At 52.9% G+C, this 15,186-nt stretch overlaps 7 protein-coding genes across 7 annotated transcripts; 2 read left to right on the top strand and 5 right to left on the bottom strand.

The window, feature by feature from the left end:
- Positions 1 to 279: 279 nt before the first annotated feature.
- Positions 280 to 591, top strand: ATEG_08104 (NADH dehydrogenase [ubiquinone] 1 beta subcomplex subunit 3; the record flags this gene model as incomplete). The annotated part of the gene is made up of 2 exons (XM_001216725.1): positions 280 to 374; positions 435 to 591. 2 exons carry the CDS (start codon positions 280 to 282, stop codon positions 589 to 591), a joined length of 252 nt encoding a protein of 83 aa, XP_001216725.1.
- A 475-nt stretch (positions 592 to 1,066) lies between these two features.
- Positions 1,067 to 2,605, bottom strand: ATEG_08105 (WD40 repeat domain-containing protein; the record flags this gene model as incomplete). The annotated part of the gene is made up of 1 exon (XM_001216726.1): positions 1,067 to 2,605. The coding sequence occupies one exon, from the start codon at positions 2,603 to 2,605 to the stop codon at positions 1,067 to 1,069; it is 1,539 nt and encodes a 512-aa protein (XP_001216726.1).
- Positions 2,606 to 3,025: 420 nt separating this feature from the next.
- Positions 3,026 to 5,034, bottom strand: ATEG_08106 (acyl--CoA ligase; the record flags this gene model as incomplete). Its single annotated transcript, XM_001216727.1, has 7 exons — positions 3,026 to 3,355; positions 3,411 to 3,536; positions 3,582 to 3,733; positions 3,785 to 3,947; positions 3,997 to 4,266; positions 4,320 to 4,697; positions 4,759 to 5,034. The coding sequence occupies 7 exons, from the start codon at positions 5,032 to 5,034 to the stop codon at positions 3,026 to 3,028; spliced, it is 1,695 nt and encodes a 564-aa protein (XP_001216727.1).
- A 923-nt stretch (positions 5,035 to 5,957) lies between these two features.
- On the bottom strand, positions 5,958 to 7,354 carry ATEG_08107 (thermophilic desulfurizing enzyme family protein; the record flags this gene model as incomplete). The annotated part of the gene is made up of 3 exons (XM_001216728.1): positions 5,958 to 6,471; positions 6,523 to 6,996; positions 7,059 to 7,354. 3 exons carry the CDS (start codon positions 7,352 to 7,354, stop codon positions 5,958 to 5,960), a joined length of 1,284 nt encoding a protein of 427 aa, XP_001216728.1.
- A 327-nt stretch (positions 7,355 to 7,681) lies between these two features.
- Positions 7,682 to 8,537, bottom strand: ATEG_08108 (uncharacterized protein; the record flags this gene model as incomplete). The annotated part of the gene is made up of 3 exons (XM_001216729.1): positions 7,682 to 8,097; positions 8,164 to 8,359; positions 8,412 to 8,537. The coding sequence occupies 3 exons, from the start codon at positions 8,535 to 8,537 to the stop codon at positions 7,682 to 7,684; spliced, it is 738 nt and encodes a 245-aa protein (XP_001216729.1).
- A 1,786-nt stretch (positions 8,538 to 10,323) lies between these two features.
- Positions 10,324 to 12,215, top strand: ATEG_08109 (uncharacterized protein; the record flags this gene model as incomplete). Its single annotated transcript, XM_001216730.1, has 4 exons — positions 10,324 to 10,585; positions 10,640 to 11,437; positions 11,495 to 11,518; positions 11,569 to 12,215. 4 exons carry the CDS (start codon positions 10,324 to 10,326, stop codon positions 12,213 to 12,215), a joined length of 1,731 nt encoding a protein of 576 aa, XP_001216730.1.
- A 210-nt stretch (positions 12,216 to 12,425) lies between these two features.
- Positions 12,426 to 14,963, bottom strand: ATEG_08110 (uncharacterized protein; the record flags this gene model as incomplete). Its single annotated transcript, XM_001216731.1, has 9 exons — positions 12,426 to 12,560; positions 12,614 to 12,964; positions 13,018 to 13,203; positions 13,263 to 13,291; positions 13,343 to 14,227; positions 14,281 to 14,408; positions 14,472 to 14,620; positions 14,674 to 14,768; positions 14,903 to 14,963. 9 exons carry the CDS (start codon positions 14,961 to 14,963, stop codon positions 12,426 to 12,428), a joined length of 2,019 nt encoding a protein of 672 aa, XP_001216731.1.
- Positions 14,964 to 15,186: the final 223 nt, after the last annotated feature.

The raw sequence follows: 15,186 nt of genomic DNA on the forward strand, positions 1-15,186 counted from the left end.
GGCGGCGAGGGCTGCGAGAGGAATCGATCCTGCGCAGGTCCGAGACCAGAAGGCGGACAAGCTCCGTATGCGGTTTAGCGCCGCCAAGCCCTCCTCTCCAGCTTTCGACTTCGAACTTCGTTTCGCTCCCGCGCCCTGCGTATTCTGTCTCTCGCGATTGTTCCTCTCTCGTCTCAATTGTCAACCGGTTTCGACGGATTCGAACGTCCTCCTCTCCTTCGGCTCACTCCTCCAATCTCTTCCGTTCATACCCACCCTGTTCCTCGCACATCCGCCATCATGCCCTCCAACCCCACCGGTTTCGACCTCAACGAATTCAAGGCCGCCGCTTCTCCCCGGTCGGTCTGGGCCAAGCGCGATCCCTGGGCCCGATAGTACGGACTCCCAATGCATTGCTCTTGTTGAACCAGAATCATCCTACTAACACCTCGCAGTGAGGCCTGGAGATACACCGGCCCCTTCAGCCGCTTCAACCGCTTCAAGCGTATCTTCCCCGGCTTCGGTATCGCCAGCGTCGCATTCGCCGGTTACTGCGCCTACGAGCACTTCTTCCTCAAGGATGACCACCACCACGGTGACGGCCACCACTAAGGTCATTGATGTCCGAGTTTGACGAGCGGTGGGGGATTCGAGGATAGTCAGCCACATACGGCCGGAGAGCGATTGACGCACCAATCTCCGATACGCTTCCCACGGGATATAGACAGAAGGGATGGAATGCTGTCGGCATTGGTTCTCTTATAGACGTGATTCCGGTGGTGGTTATGTCGATGTACTCTGTACTGTACCACGGCTGCTATCTCTCGTTGGAAGACAGTTTTCAGATGAGCGGGCCCACGGGCCTTGTTCTGCACACGGCGCCTGGGATCTTTTCATTTGTGTGATGTACATAGTCTGTTTTTTATTCTACTAAAACTTGCATTGTATTTTTGATCAGCCGATCTACAACCCACTACCTACCAGGTAGGTAGGCATCTATGACCAAGGAGTGTACCGATCATAATCTCATGTCATGAAACGTCCCATTTTCTTTTGCACAGGCATATATACAAAAGCTCTATCTGAATTACTCCTCAAAAACCAACGAAATACCATCGTCACCGGCAGTCACAATCCGCTTCCCATCGAAGCCCTGCACAAAACCCATAATTCCACCGGACTGTTCACCCTCGGCATTCTCAATCAGGCCCAAGTGCCCCTTCCACTCCTTTAGGAGACCGTGCGCCGCGGCAGCCGTTCCACCGCGGGCGTCCCAGCGTCGCACGACGCCGTCCATACCCACAGAGGTGAGGAGATATGACCGGCCCTGCTGAGCCGCCGTCGCGGCAATGGGCCCGGGGCGAGCGAGCGGCGTCGCAGATGTGCGGCTCTGCAGGAACTCAACCTTGACGACGGCGCCTTCATGCGCCTCGCGGATGTGCCGACGGACGGCGAAGCGGTGCGCGGTATCAAACAGGGCGATCGAGCCATCGACCGAGCCCGCCGCCAGGAGGTTCAGAGGCGGGGAGGAGAACGTGAGCGTCTCGATGCCGTCGGATTGCGCCTGGAGCGAGGCGAGGAGCGTTCCCGCGGCGGACGCCTGCGACCCGCCCGACTTCGACTTGCCAGCCGCACCGCCGGCCGCGAGGCGCGGCAGACCAACCACCTTGATGTGGCCCTCTGCACCTCCGACAGCGGCAAACGTGCCTGACGGCGCCACCGCAACCGAATACAGGCCTCCGTCAACGGCGAACCGCTGGTCTTCAGCGGTCAGGCCGACGACGGCGCTGGTGCCGGCCGAGTACGAGATGCCTGCGGCGGCGGCCGCGCCAAACACGTCGAACACGTAGAAGCTGCCGTCTTCCGAGACGGTCGCGAGGAGGTTTCCATCGGGCGACCAGGCGCCGGCGGTGCAAGACGCGGTGTGCTGGAAGAAGGTCTGGATGATGCTGATGGGCTCGGCGGAGTCGTTGTGGTCGATGCGGAACACCCAGGCGCTGCCATCGTTGGCGCCCAATGCCACGACGTTGCGCTTCTCCTCATCATCCTTCCCACACGGGCACACGGCCACCCAGTTGATTTCCTCGACTTCCTGCGTCTCCGCGACAAAGTCCCATTTCTGACCGGTCTGCTGCGGGGAGGCGTCGCGCCAGGCGCGCAGCTTGCCGTCCAGGCCAGCCGTCACGAGGTATTCTCCCTTTGGTTCTGTGAAGGCCACCGCGTTGACGGTGTCCGTGTGTCCGTCGAGCTTGGCGAGAGGCTCCAGGGACTTGCGCTCCTGTTTCGGTTGGGGGTTGGACTCGTAACTCTGGGGGAGGAGGGGGCGTTCGGTCTGCGGGGTGGAATCAAAGATGTAGGCGGTGTCGTCGCCGGAGCCGGTGACGATAATTGCGTTATGAATGGGATGTTGAGCAATGCAGAAAACGGAATCGTTGTGGAGGTCGAAATGTGCAGAAGAATCGTTCTCCAGTGTGATTTCTTGGTCCTCGAAAGTCATTTCTTGGTCTTCTTCGCCGTCAGACTCCATCGGGTGGTCCTCATCACGCTGGAAGACCTCCTCCGCCTCGTCGGCTCCCACATAGGCATCTTCTTCACCTTCGCGGTGCGGATCTTGTGAAGACGACATCTCGGGACTTGGGATAGGATAGAGGTGATATGGAAGGTAGAAGAGAGCGACTATTCGGGGACAATTCGAGATATGTGACGAATGAAGGATCAAGAGACCCTTTATTAAGCTCTGAGAAGTGTAAAAAATAACTCACAGGGCAAAGAATGACCTGGAAGAGACCTGAAGGAGGTTTTCTCAGCGCAAGAAATCTTGAACTCCCCCGCTTAGAAATTCATTTCTCCCCCGCGCGGCTTTCAAACAGTGCAAACATAGTCTCTCACCGCTTTCGATTCCTAAGGCGTCGGCAAGTAAGCACTTTGTATATGGAATGGAACCGCTCCTATTCTGTCATGTCTAAATACTCTATATAATATGAGTTGCTGTAACGGGCTACTCTGTGGCAGGGGGACACATTAAAGGATAGCCTGACACTCCGCTCTACAGCTTGACTCCAGCCCGCCGACGCGCCTCCTTCTCCTGGTCGCGAAGTAAACGACGGAGAATCTTGCCGCTAGGGCTTTTAGGGACAACATCGACGAAGCGGACTCCTCCCTTCAGCCACTTGTGACGAGCCTTGTGGTCTTGTACGTGTTTCTGGATAGACTTGATGATCGCCTCGTCGTCCGTGCCCGCCGACGCGGACTTGACCACAATGGCCTTGGGCACTTCGCCAGCAGCCTCGTCAGGGATGGCGATCACAGCACAATCGGCGACGGCTGGATGGGTGAGGAGGTGGGCCTCCAATTCAGCGGGAGCGACTTGCATGCCCTGATGGTTCGGTCAGCGCTGGTGAATATCATTGCTTTAGAGATCATGTACAGACCTTGACCTTGATCAGTTCCTTGATACGGTCCACGATGAATATGTGCTCGGTGCCTTTGGGACTGAGGCGAACGACGCCCTCATCTCCCGTTCGCATCCATCCATCTTCGAAGGTCTCCTTGTTGGCCTTTTCATTGTTTAAATAACCTAGGACAACGCTTGGGCTGCGTACGACAAGTTCACCGGGCGTGTCGTACTCTGTGATCTCTTTGCCTTCTGGGGACACTAAGCGGGCTTCGAATCCTGGAACGAGGGAGCCGGAAGACCCAAGGAAAACGTCAAAGGGATGGGTTGTGGAAACAACAGTGCATGTCTCTGTAAGGCCTGCACACTCCATTAGTATCTAGTACTTTGCGATAGGAGGGGTCCTCTTACCATATCCCTGACGAATGATCATGTTGGGATAAACCTTTTGGAAATCTGCTGCTGTCTCTTCCCCAAGTGGAGCTGCACCGGTGAACAGCGTCCTCGCAGAGCTAAGATCATACTTTGCGCAGAGCTCTTGGTTTCGCAGCATGTTGATGATGATGGGAGGGACCTGGAAGAATCAGCAAGGACCCAGTTTTACCGGGAATGGCATCACGAACCAGGAATAAAGATGCGATCTTGAAATCCTGAATAGCCCTGAGGTACGAGTTGATCTCGAACTTTGGAAGAACAATGGTCTGGTCACCACGGAACGTTCCCGTATGGCAAATCACGACCAAGGCATAGATATGGCTCTGTGGGAGGAGACCAAGTCCGACATCCGTATACGGCTGTCCAGGCGCACCTAGAGTGTCTCTCCACGACTTTTCGAATGTCGCGATCTGCAGGACATTCGCGATGACGTTACGGTGGGCGATCATGACGCCTTTCTGCATTTCGAAGTTAGCTTATCCATCTGCAAGTATTTCAGCATCCACCCTACAGGCAAACCAGAGGTTCCGCTGGAGTAACAGAGGAAAGCGGTTTTACGAGCACCATCTCCAGGACCCCATCTAAGCTTCTCCAGCTGCGGAAGGGCTTTGCCCTCCTCCACAAACTGAGAGAGCGTCTTGTACCCCGGCGCCTTCGCATCGCCGACGATCTGGGGAGGCATATCAATCAAATAAATGCGGTTCTTGGGCAATCCAGCCAGTGATGCAGCCTCTAGCGCGGTTGAAAGCAGAGGCAGACAGGTGAAGAGGGCTTTTGCGCCGGAGTCGACCAGCTGGTGCTTCAGTTCTGCGGGGGAATACGCCGCATTGGCCGGGGTGACCAGGCCTCCCAGCTGATGGACGGCCCATGATAGGGGTAAAGTATCAATCTGGCAGCATATCATGGTGAGCGATGACTGTATTATCCTTTCCGGTAATCCGGTGACATACGGTGTTCAAGCTGAAGATAGCCAGCGTCTTATCCCATTCCGTGCCAGTGTTGGGAGCCCATCCGAACTCTTTCGCCAGGGCGCGCGACAGACAGTTGACCCGGTCCACTACCTCTGTAGTGGAGTAGCTCTTTCCGGTGATGCCGCAGGTGTAGGGATCTCTCGAAGAGCGGAGAGGATGGCGTCCGTAAGCATCGTTCAGCATGAACTCACTGATGGGAATGTTGTCCGGGACAGGGGGCAGCTCGCCCAGGTAGCTCGGTGGCGTAAAGACCATGATTGCAGGACAGGATACGTGTGAGCAAGAAGAAGGTCGATTCTCACGGAGAGAGAAGAAGAGACAAAAGGAGAGAAAGGGGGATCACCGAGAAGAACATAGACCCAAGAACATGGGGAGTGCGAGCCTGACCCCAAAAGTCGCCGGAATGCGGGGAAAGCTCTCTCTTTCTCTTCCCTCTCCCTCTGCTTCCATCTCCGAGGTTCACGAGCGTCCCAGTCTTTGCTACGTACAATCCGCCAACAGTGACCATCGCTGGTGCTTAAATACAGTAGCCCCTCTTGGATGTTATTCTCATCATCTTTTTCCTCTTGGCTTTCCCCTTCTTCTCTTTCGTTTCGTGGTCGACAAACTATCGACTACCCAGGATGTCCTCTCGGATATCCGACAGCCGAGGTGTTCCCGCCCTGTTTTTTGGGGACAATGATCACGCCGACCACGTTAGTCTCTCCGATTCCGGTGCCTCCGAGCCTGCATCGGCATGGCAGGTACAGGCCAATCTTCTGGTGACTCGGACTTATTAAGAGCGGCCTTGTGAGGTTGAGCCATTCCCAGACATACTGTACTTGAAATGGGGAGTTCAATTTGACTTTCAACCAGGTTTGGAAAATCTCAGGAACAAACCTAGCCATACTTATTAACCATTCGTTCGTACACCGGTATAAGTATGGTGGTGGTCATCAGGCGCTGCTTGGGCGGCTTGCCACTCGATCCAATCTTCCTTCAGGGCACTTCAGGCCCCTCTCTACTCGCCCGAATACCATACCTCAGAGCGAGGAAGAAGCAAGAGTGAAAACCCGACGTTGGAAATTTAAATCTTGCATTCATTTACTCATGGCCTGAGAAATCTACCCTTAATTCAAAACGCGACATTCCACGATCACCAATTCAATATCTGCCGGGGATCATCAGGGTCACTAAGTTTACGTGTACCAGGATGGCGTGGGGTGCTCATGCAGGAGCACATAGCGCCCCAGCTCGCGATTCTTATAGGCCACAGGATCGTGCAGAGTGTGGGTTCGGATGTCCCTCCAAAATCGATCGAGCCCCACTTTGAGTGCAGTGGCTCGAGCACCGGTCACTTCAAAGATGCCAGAGGTGACCCGAAGTCCAACGTCTGTGGTGACGACCTTGACACTTGCAACCCATTCGGCAACCTCCCCGCGAGCCTCTGCAGTGAGAGCAGGCCGATTGGCAGAGTACTGGCTGTAGAGTGCAGCCAACTGGTCACCTGCACGGTCAGCCAGGGCTTCGGTGGCTCGAAGGTGTGCGAAGAAGTTCCCGTATCGCTCGAGGATGTAGAACTCATCGGTCGCGGATTCTTTGTTGTCGCCTCCAAACGGCCAGGCACGCGTCGAGGAGATGGTGTATTTGGATGCAAATTCCAAAGCACCAATGGCGATACCCAGGTAAAAGTTGCTGAACACTAGTTGGATGCTACTGATTGTTAGCCTCTTGACTTAGGCAGAGGTCGCCAGGGTTTCCTACGTTGGAAGAAGTAGAGTTGCAAAGGGAACCGTGAGGACCTCTTCGCGCGGCCGCTTAGTAGCTTCATCCCAGCCCAGCGCATCTGTCCAGGGGACCCGGACGTTCTCGATCTTCACTCCTCCGGACTCGGTCAATCGGAGGCCGATATTGTGCCAGTTGTGGGCGAACTGAATTCCTGGCTGGCGGGTCGGAACCAGAGCAAAGATGTGGCCGTCAGTGCCTTCCAGAACACCTTCTAGGACTGTCAGGTCTGATACGACGCCACCGGTATTGAAGTGTTTGGCTCCGTTGAAGACAATATGGTCGCCGTCAGAGGTGATTTTGAGATCATTGTCGCGGGGATTAACTGCACCACCAACGAAGTAGTTGTTGGAGATGATCAGCTGCTGAGTGCGCTCAATCTGCTCGGCGGTGCCGACAACGTTCGCCGTCGTGGACCAGAGGAGATGGTAGCCGAGCAGCATGCCAATAGAACTATCAAACATGGCGATATTAGTTATACGAACGACAACCAAGAAGGCAAGTGTCTGTCATACCCATCTGCCTTGGCGACCTCGCGAATTGCCTTGTACCCAATGTCCCAGGACTGTCCACCACCTCCATACTTCTTGGGACCCAGCAGCTTCAGCAAGCCAGAATGCTTGAGAAGCGCAACTTCGGCGCGCGGCGACTTGTTCTCTTGGTCTCTCTGAGCTGCATCGTTGGCCAAGACCTGAGCAACCTCGCGCGCTCTAGCCAGCCATGCCTCCGCGTTGTCTGGGAGAGTTGCCCATTTGGACTGATATGGCGCGTAGACAGCAGGGTCTGTTGCGGGAACATCTGCCTGTGCCATGTTGAGATCGGATAGAAGTAGCAAGTAAGATAGAAGCAAAAGGTATGTCTTGTTTTTGGAAGCAGGGACGGAGAAGGCGTCAATATATAGGCCCTTGGTGGGCAAGCAAACGCCTCAAGACGCACAATCCGTCGCTGTCGCCATCCAGCAGCCTGAGCACCACATCAACCGCCCGCGTTCCACAGCGGGCGAGCGGAGAACGACGTTCTTGAACAGCAACGATAGTGCCATGCGATAGTGCCATGAATTAAGTTTATTGCGCAACACTCTTCTGTACTTAAACCATACTTAGTCGCAAGCCTATACACATCGCAGCATCCAATCACCTCATTCACCCTTGCCCTTTTTCTTCCCAAAAAGTCGCGACGTGTCGCCCAAAGGTAGATCCAGGAGAGAATCCGCCAGCAATAAATGGAAAACAATGTACCATCCCACTAGTCCAGCCAGAAAACAGAAAACCCCGCCCGCCTTTTTCAATGCGGTTGAGGATGCTGGGTGACCATCTGCTGCGGCGAAGTAGCTCGCGGCAACCATCAAAAAGCCCAGATCCACCAACAGAAACACCAGAATATAGGCAACGTTGCTGGGCAGCGATGCGATCAGAAACGTGAAGACAAATACCGTCCACAGGATCATGAAAAATCCGACAGCGTTGTTATATTCTGCCGTATTATCGCCGCCGTATGCCTGCGCAATTCCAAATGCAGGCGTCAACAGAGCACCGTAGCCTGCATAAAAGAGACCTATTTGAAATGCGATCAATATTGGGCATTTTCGGTATGATGTCGGTTGTGAAAGGAGAGGCTCACCAAAAGCACTAAAGACAGTATAACTGAAGCCGTTACCGATGGACAGCTCCCATTGCGCGGTAATGACCAGGCCAAATGCAGCGATGAAGAAGAAATTGGCCACGAACACATTGTTGGTAGTGACGCCTCGCCACTCCATTAAGCTGAGCGAGAGAGTGGTCAGAGTCGTTCCGAATGCGCCCAATGCCAATGCAGACTGTGGACGGTATTAGTACAGGGCTGGCTGAGTTGGGAATGAAAGAGCTCACCCCTGCCCCGAGAGATTTCACCCTTTCGTGTCTGAAAGGTACAGCTTCGACCTGTTGCTCAATATCCACTGGATCTGCGTTCTTCTGGCTGTCACTGACAGCATCGTGGGAAGTGGTAGATGTCATTGTCGCGGGTCAATATGAAGCGCTGGCGAAGTGGTCTGTTGATGCTCTGGTAGTAGAGGACAGCGACATATGATTGCTAGCGGTTGGCTTTCAAAGCTGGCTTATGTCCATTGTTATATTTTGAGGTAATGACACCATCAAAATTGTAGATTGCATCAAATTATTCGCTAGTTCACCCAAGGACTGATCTACATCGCCGGGCTTTGGGCCGAGCCAAGCTGAAGATCGCGTTCCTCTGATATGGGCAAGTTAACTTTCACGGATGAGCGCGGAGTTCATGGTCATGGCACCATCAACCATGTGATGATGTGCTTTTGCTTGGATAGCGACCAATCTAGAGACGACTTGGAGAGATTCGGCAGTTGACCGACGCGGTAGCCGAGTAGTATATAGTTATGCTCAAAGAGCGGCTGAAGTACTTTCCGATGGGACGGCGGTCGGGATGACAAGAACTCAAAAAATCCACGTATCTGAATGATGATGAACGAGAGAAAACATCTGTCGAAAGAAAGGTTGCTTTCGTTCTTGGTCATTGGAGTTCCAGGAACAGGGCATCGGTACTCAGAGTGCTGACTACCAGCGATTGTGAAAAGGTGACAATTCCATTGTTCTAGAACAATGCCAATGTAAATTAGATAGGCTAGATCTGACCTGATGTTACCTGTTCTCTCTCACTCCGTGCGGAGTCAACATAATTCCCTGCATGTGGGTAGGTGGGAAAAATGCCTCTGGAACTCGGTACTATATTCCAATCCAACTGTCTCAGATGACAATCGAGCGCTGCTAGACGAAAATTCTATACACCGTGTTATACCTCAGAGCCTCAGGCTCCTAGGTTGCGTTTTTAAGTCTGCCTGCCTTGTGACATCTCGGTGTCTACCGAGATATTACCCACAAACCAACCCAACGATCCTTCTTGATCAGTTCCAGTCCCCTTGACATATCACTAGAAACTACCCATCGTGGAATCCTCATAGAGGCTCAACAATGCTCTGACATAATGAAAAGGGATGTGAAACGTCTTGTTCTCCATTGATCTGGACCCTTTTTCACATGTGAGCCCACCGGCTTCTTATGGGGCTGCTCCCTGAAGCGCCTCCGATCCATTTTTCCTGGGGTAGTGAGGCGTTTCATAGGAGTCAATTTCCGCCCTGAAAGCCAATTGCTAACATTAATCCATAAAGATAGGGAAGGGTTGTTCTCTGTTATGCAATAGAAACGACAGGGTGCGATCTGACACGCCAAGACGTCACATCTACTTCCTCCGGCTCCTTAATAAACTCCGTCGCCCTGTCACAACGGGCGATCACGATGCTTGGCTTCGATTCCCTGCATGCGGACTGGCATCTGTATCACCACCAACTCTTGCTGGGAAAATTGTCCGTTGCGTCCAGTCCATGACTCTCTATCCCGCTCGTTCCGGTTTCAGATTCCTGCCGGCGAACTCGACTGGAGATGGAGTCAACAATATCAGCCAACAGGCGGGATAATCCACTCTCTTTTACTGCATTGGAGTACAACGGCAGGACTCGATAATGGCTCCCCGCCAAGTCAAACATGTCTGACTGGGCTGCCCAGGTAGCACCTTGTCGGACAGTTGCATTGTGATGGGCCACATGACGATCGCGAGAACTCCAAGTGAAACGCCTAGGAGTTCATCTGCTGCCCAAGGGCTGATAGAACTGGGTATATAGACTGATATTGCCCCCAGGTATAGCCCTCACCTTGGTCAAACCGCTCGTTCAGTTCTTTCCTTCCTTTCTTACCCCCATTTACATTCTTCAAAATGTCTTTCCTTCTCTTCTTCCAGCTATTAGCATTTTTGACATTGGCTGCTGGCAAGCCAGTTTTCATTCCGAGACAGGTTCCGGATACACCGCGGGTCGGTCGCAGCCTCCAGCCTGTTGATATCAGGCTGTCATCCTTGGGAAACACGACTGTGAAAGCAGAGGTCACGAATGTTATGGGTGAACAGCTTCGTTTGGTAAAGAGTGGCGGTATATTTGATCGTCTCCCAACCAAGAAACTTCGCGTTACCGCAAAGGATGGTAAGTGATATACACTCTTGTGGCAGTTCATGGGCATGTCTAATGAATCACTAGGGAAACAACCCGAGTTTACCGGTGTGGTGGTGGAATATATCACCACCCATCTGGCCGAAGACGCCTTCCTGGACTTGGCTCCCGAGCAGACTGTCGAGACTGTCTTCAATGCAGCGGACTCTTACGAGCTCTCTCCAAGCACAGAATACTCCGCAATAGCCCAAGGATCGATGGAGTATTACCTTGGAAACAACACCAATGCTACCTCAGGGTCTGCCTACTTCTCTTACGTCTCCAACACCATAACTTTCACTACCCCTAAGACACACGAGAATGCTCTATCCACACGTTCAACCCTTATGTCCTGCACAGACGAGTACAACAAAATCGTGCAGGACGCCCTCTCCCGCGCATCAGAGATGGCCCTTGCAGCGGCATCCGACGCTCGCAACGGCACAAGCTCGCTCTTCCAGAAATACTTCATGACCAACGACCAGGAGTCCCGCAACTCCGTCGCAGATCGCATGGAGGCGATTTCAACCGAAGCCACCACAAAGGGTAAACTGTCGTACTTCTGTCAGCCCACCACAGAGGACTACTGTGCCAGCAACGTCGCCGCCATCACGTATCCCTCGTTAAACAAAGTCGTGAACTGTCCGGGATATTACGAGTCGCAGGGTGTGTCGAACATGTGCGGGTACCTCGACCAGGCTGCCATTAGTCTGCATGAGTTCTCCCACGCCACGGCGGTTTATTCCCCTGGTACGGAGGATGTCGCCTATGGTGAATCGGCGGTCTTGAGTTTGAGCGCGTCCCAGGCTATGAACAATGCGGATTCGTATGCGTATTACGCTAATGGTGCGTTGTGGTCTTGTCCATCTCGAGATGTGTTCTTTATACTGACTGGGTCTGTAGCTGTTAATCTCGGCTGTGGCGATGGTAATGCAAGCTCCGGAGCTGGAAACGATAACGGTAACCAACAATGGCAGTGATACCGGGGGATCTATTGGTATGCCACTGGCACCTGTTACTGGCAACTGGCTCTAATACTGCCACTGGTACTGACACTGGTACTGGCACTGGCACTGGTACTGGTACTGGCACTGATACTGGCACTGGCACTGGCACTGGCACTGGCACTGGTACTGGCACTGGTACTGGCACTGGTACTGGCACTGGCACTGGCACTGGCAACGACAACGGCGCCGGCGCCGGCAATGATAACGGAAGTTCCAACGGAGACAACAACGGAGGTGGCGCGGGCAACGATAACACCGGCGCTGGCACGGGTGACATTGATTCCCAGCTCCCGCCGTGGCTCAGAGACTGGCTTTCCCAGATTTGGGGCAACAGCGGTTCAGGCAGCACAGGCACAACGGGAGGCAACCAGGTAGGGGGCAGCTCTTCGTTCGATAACTGGTTACAGGGGAAGATCGAAGAGCAACAGGACCAAGGAAGCTCAGGATCCCAGCAGGATGGTGGTCCCATCACTATTACTATTCCAGTGGGGAACATGCCTGCTCCAACTCCGGCTCCAGCTTCTTGGGCCCAGGACGGGAACTCAGTTCATGGAAGCGAGGGTGGCTTTCAAAGTGGCACTGGGGGTGGCGAGGACTGCGATGAAACTACGCAGTAGGAGGCATGGCCATATTACGTATATACCGTCATAAAAGCAGGAAACGAGATTAAACTAGGCAGATTGGCCAGCTAAGTGCTGTCTAGCGCATCGCGAAACAATGAATACTTCAAAAAAGCTATATAGGAACCCATGGAAAAAGGAAGTAGATAGTAAGAAAAGAAAAATTCCTCTGCCACGGCCCAGGCGCTAAGATATGTTTTGTCGGTCTTAATTCCCATCGTATATCTGGTCAGGGGAGAGAGCGAACTCCCCCTTCTTGAGCTCCTTCTTGTCAACATGCTCCGGTTTGATATGTCGAGCGGTCAGCGCAAACCGGAGCTTCTTCTCAGGAATCACCGAATGCTGTACACATTCTATCAGACCACAAACATCAACATACATCGAAGGGGACATACCTCGTAGTACTTCTGCAAACCCTCTCCATGCATTACCACCAGGTCACCATGGTTCAGCTCCATTTTGATGATAGGAGGCGCTTCCGCATTCCTAGCCTTTTTGAACGTACTCCACCGGAGCTTGTCATACTCGGCCTGGCTTATTTCGCCATTCTGCAGTCGGCCCTTAAGCTCCTTGCGCTCACAATGCATATGACATCCAGGGAGCACCGGGTCAACATCCAGGAGTTTCTTTGCTTTGCTGAAGCCATGGTAGTACTTGTGCTTCATGCGTATGAGCATCGTTGACTTTGTGCCGAGCGAGAGCGTGGCAATCGTGGGACCGAGCGAGGATTCGCCGTCGTCGTGATACTAGCAGTGTTAGAGTTCACTTTAGACCACGAACGTATTTCGACTATACATACCCCGATTTTCATGTCCTCAAGGTATCCCAGGATAAGAAGCTCATTAGGTGATAGAAACGGATCACCAGAGCCCTTCACGGCTTTCTCCGTGGCCCATGTTAGGCGCCCCAGAGCCCGCAGAACGACGTCTGGGGCATCGTCGAATCCTTTCGAGTCTACCGAGACGACGTATTTATATGGCATTCCCTGTTGCCCTGTTAGGCTGTCTCATATTGAGCGAAATGGGGGCAGTATACATAGTTTACCGCGAAATGACAAGTGAGAGTTCCGGCAACTATCGACGCGAGATTAGAATAGGCTAGTAAAGGATTAGGACGCCACTTACCCACGCTCTGTTGCAAGGGATACCGTCTCAGTCCGAGATCAGTAGCCTGCATCTGACCAAAAAGGTCGTCAGGGCCGTTAAGACGGCTGTTGATCGCTTTGTTAGAAACAAAATGGACAATGTAACCGACGCCCGGGATATGGTAAGTCATTTTCCTATACGGATATAGCGAGGCGTCATCGATTTCCGGAATAGCGAACTTCGGGTCAAAGTGGAGGACCCTCTTGATCGGAGATAACTCCAAGTCTTCTATCACAGAGCGTAGAGATATGGGGCGCATTTTGAGGAACTTCTCGTATGAACACGGCTTGCCTTTATGCACTTCTCGTCCCCCGAGATCGTCAGTGCATTTCCATCCCCGCCAGAATCGCCGCGATATGCACTTCTGGCACCGTGGGCAGACAATTCCCTTCCAAGCTATACGGAGTGAGCTGAGGGTTGGGTCGTCTTCATCCATAGTGGAGAGTAGGTCCGGGATGAGGCTGTGATGTGGCTGCATTTCAGGGTCAAAGGGAGTCCGATAGTCCAAGAACTTCTGGTGGAATGTGAGATCTGTGAGGGGAGCGGATCCATCAATGGTCCAGAATGATTTGCAGGACGGCTCAAGGCACATCCATGCTTCGCTATATATACGCAGACTCTCGAATCCACAATCACGACAAACGTTCTTCTCTGGTGCTGTGCAACTCCTTTTCTGGTGCGGAATGGGAAAGGGTGAACCTGTCGCAGCCCACCAGCTCTTAGAAGAGAGGTCCAGCTTCTCGAAACGCACTTTTCCGCCTACTTTTTGTCCGATCTTTTCAAACCAGATATCGGTGATGCGGAAGTACGCCATGACGTTGTATCGGTGCGGGAGCTTTCTCCCAAGAAGTGTGTTGCGGTTTCCTGGAATTGTTCAGCGTATGCCATCTCGATGGTTATACTATCCCAGATCTCACCTATGATGAGGCCGACGGGGACCTTCAACTCCTTGCTTTTGATAACACTGTTTACTATCGAGTTGTCGCTGTCTTGATCCCTAAGAGGGACGAGGTTTCCCGCCGCATCCTTGGTACAACCGCCGCCACTGTGAATGTTAGAAAACTGCAAACGAGATTGTGATTTGGGAACAGGTCATTCGTGGACATACATCCTGGTTATTACAATCTCATCATCGATATAAGAGCGAATTCCACAATCAGCGTCAAGGAGGAATCCCCAGCAGATATTTCCATTGTGATAGGCGCCGCCTTGGACAGCCCGAAACCACGGAAGCGTATCAGAGAGCTCCGGGCGGTACTAAGGTAAGCCCGTTAGAAACACATCCGAGGTGTAGATGTCTGAACACTCACGTCTGCCCAGGCGGGTGGTTGCCCGTGAGTTTCTGATGCAGAAGAACCATCTGCGCCGGTTGTGTCGATGGTTGTATGCGTTCGAGAAGGTAGGACTGGGCGTGTTAGTTTCTGCTTATGAATGAAAGTAAAGATGAATTGTCTGAGGACTGAAGTACGTCGCCATTGATCACAGCTGACAGCTGCGGCGTGTCCAGAGTCATCTCACGTTTGGGAGGGAATCACATACTCGGAGAATGAGAATGACTGCGGGTCTTGATTACACGGCCTCTCAGAACGCGCGATGCCATATTGGCCAGTGGTAGTTGGTAGAGTCTACAGTGTAGGAGACGGTCACTGCATGAGAACTAGGTTGCTACAAATCCTCCGACATCTATGTAATGCTGAGGTCACTATGTTGAAAAGTGAGGCTCAATTAAGGTCTTGGTTTGTCACCTGATGATTCTTTATCAGGTATCTTCAAGATGTGCCACAAAAATCGCATAGCAAGGAACCGCCTTGACTTTCTTTGGA

Source organism: Aspergillus terreus, genomic scaffold (assembly GCF_000149615.1).
Source record: "Aspergillus terreus NIH2624 scaffold_12 genomic scaffold, whole genome shotgun sequence".
NCBI lineage: Eukaryota > Fungi > Ascomycota > Eurotiomycetes > Eurotiales > Aspergillaceae > Aspergillus > Aspergillus terreus.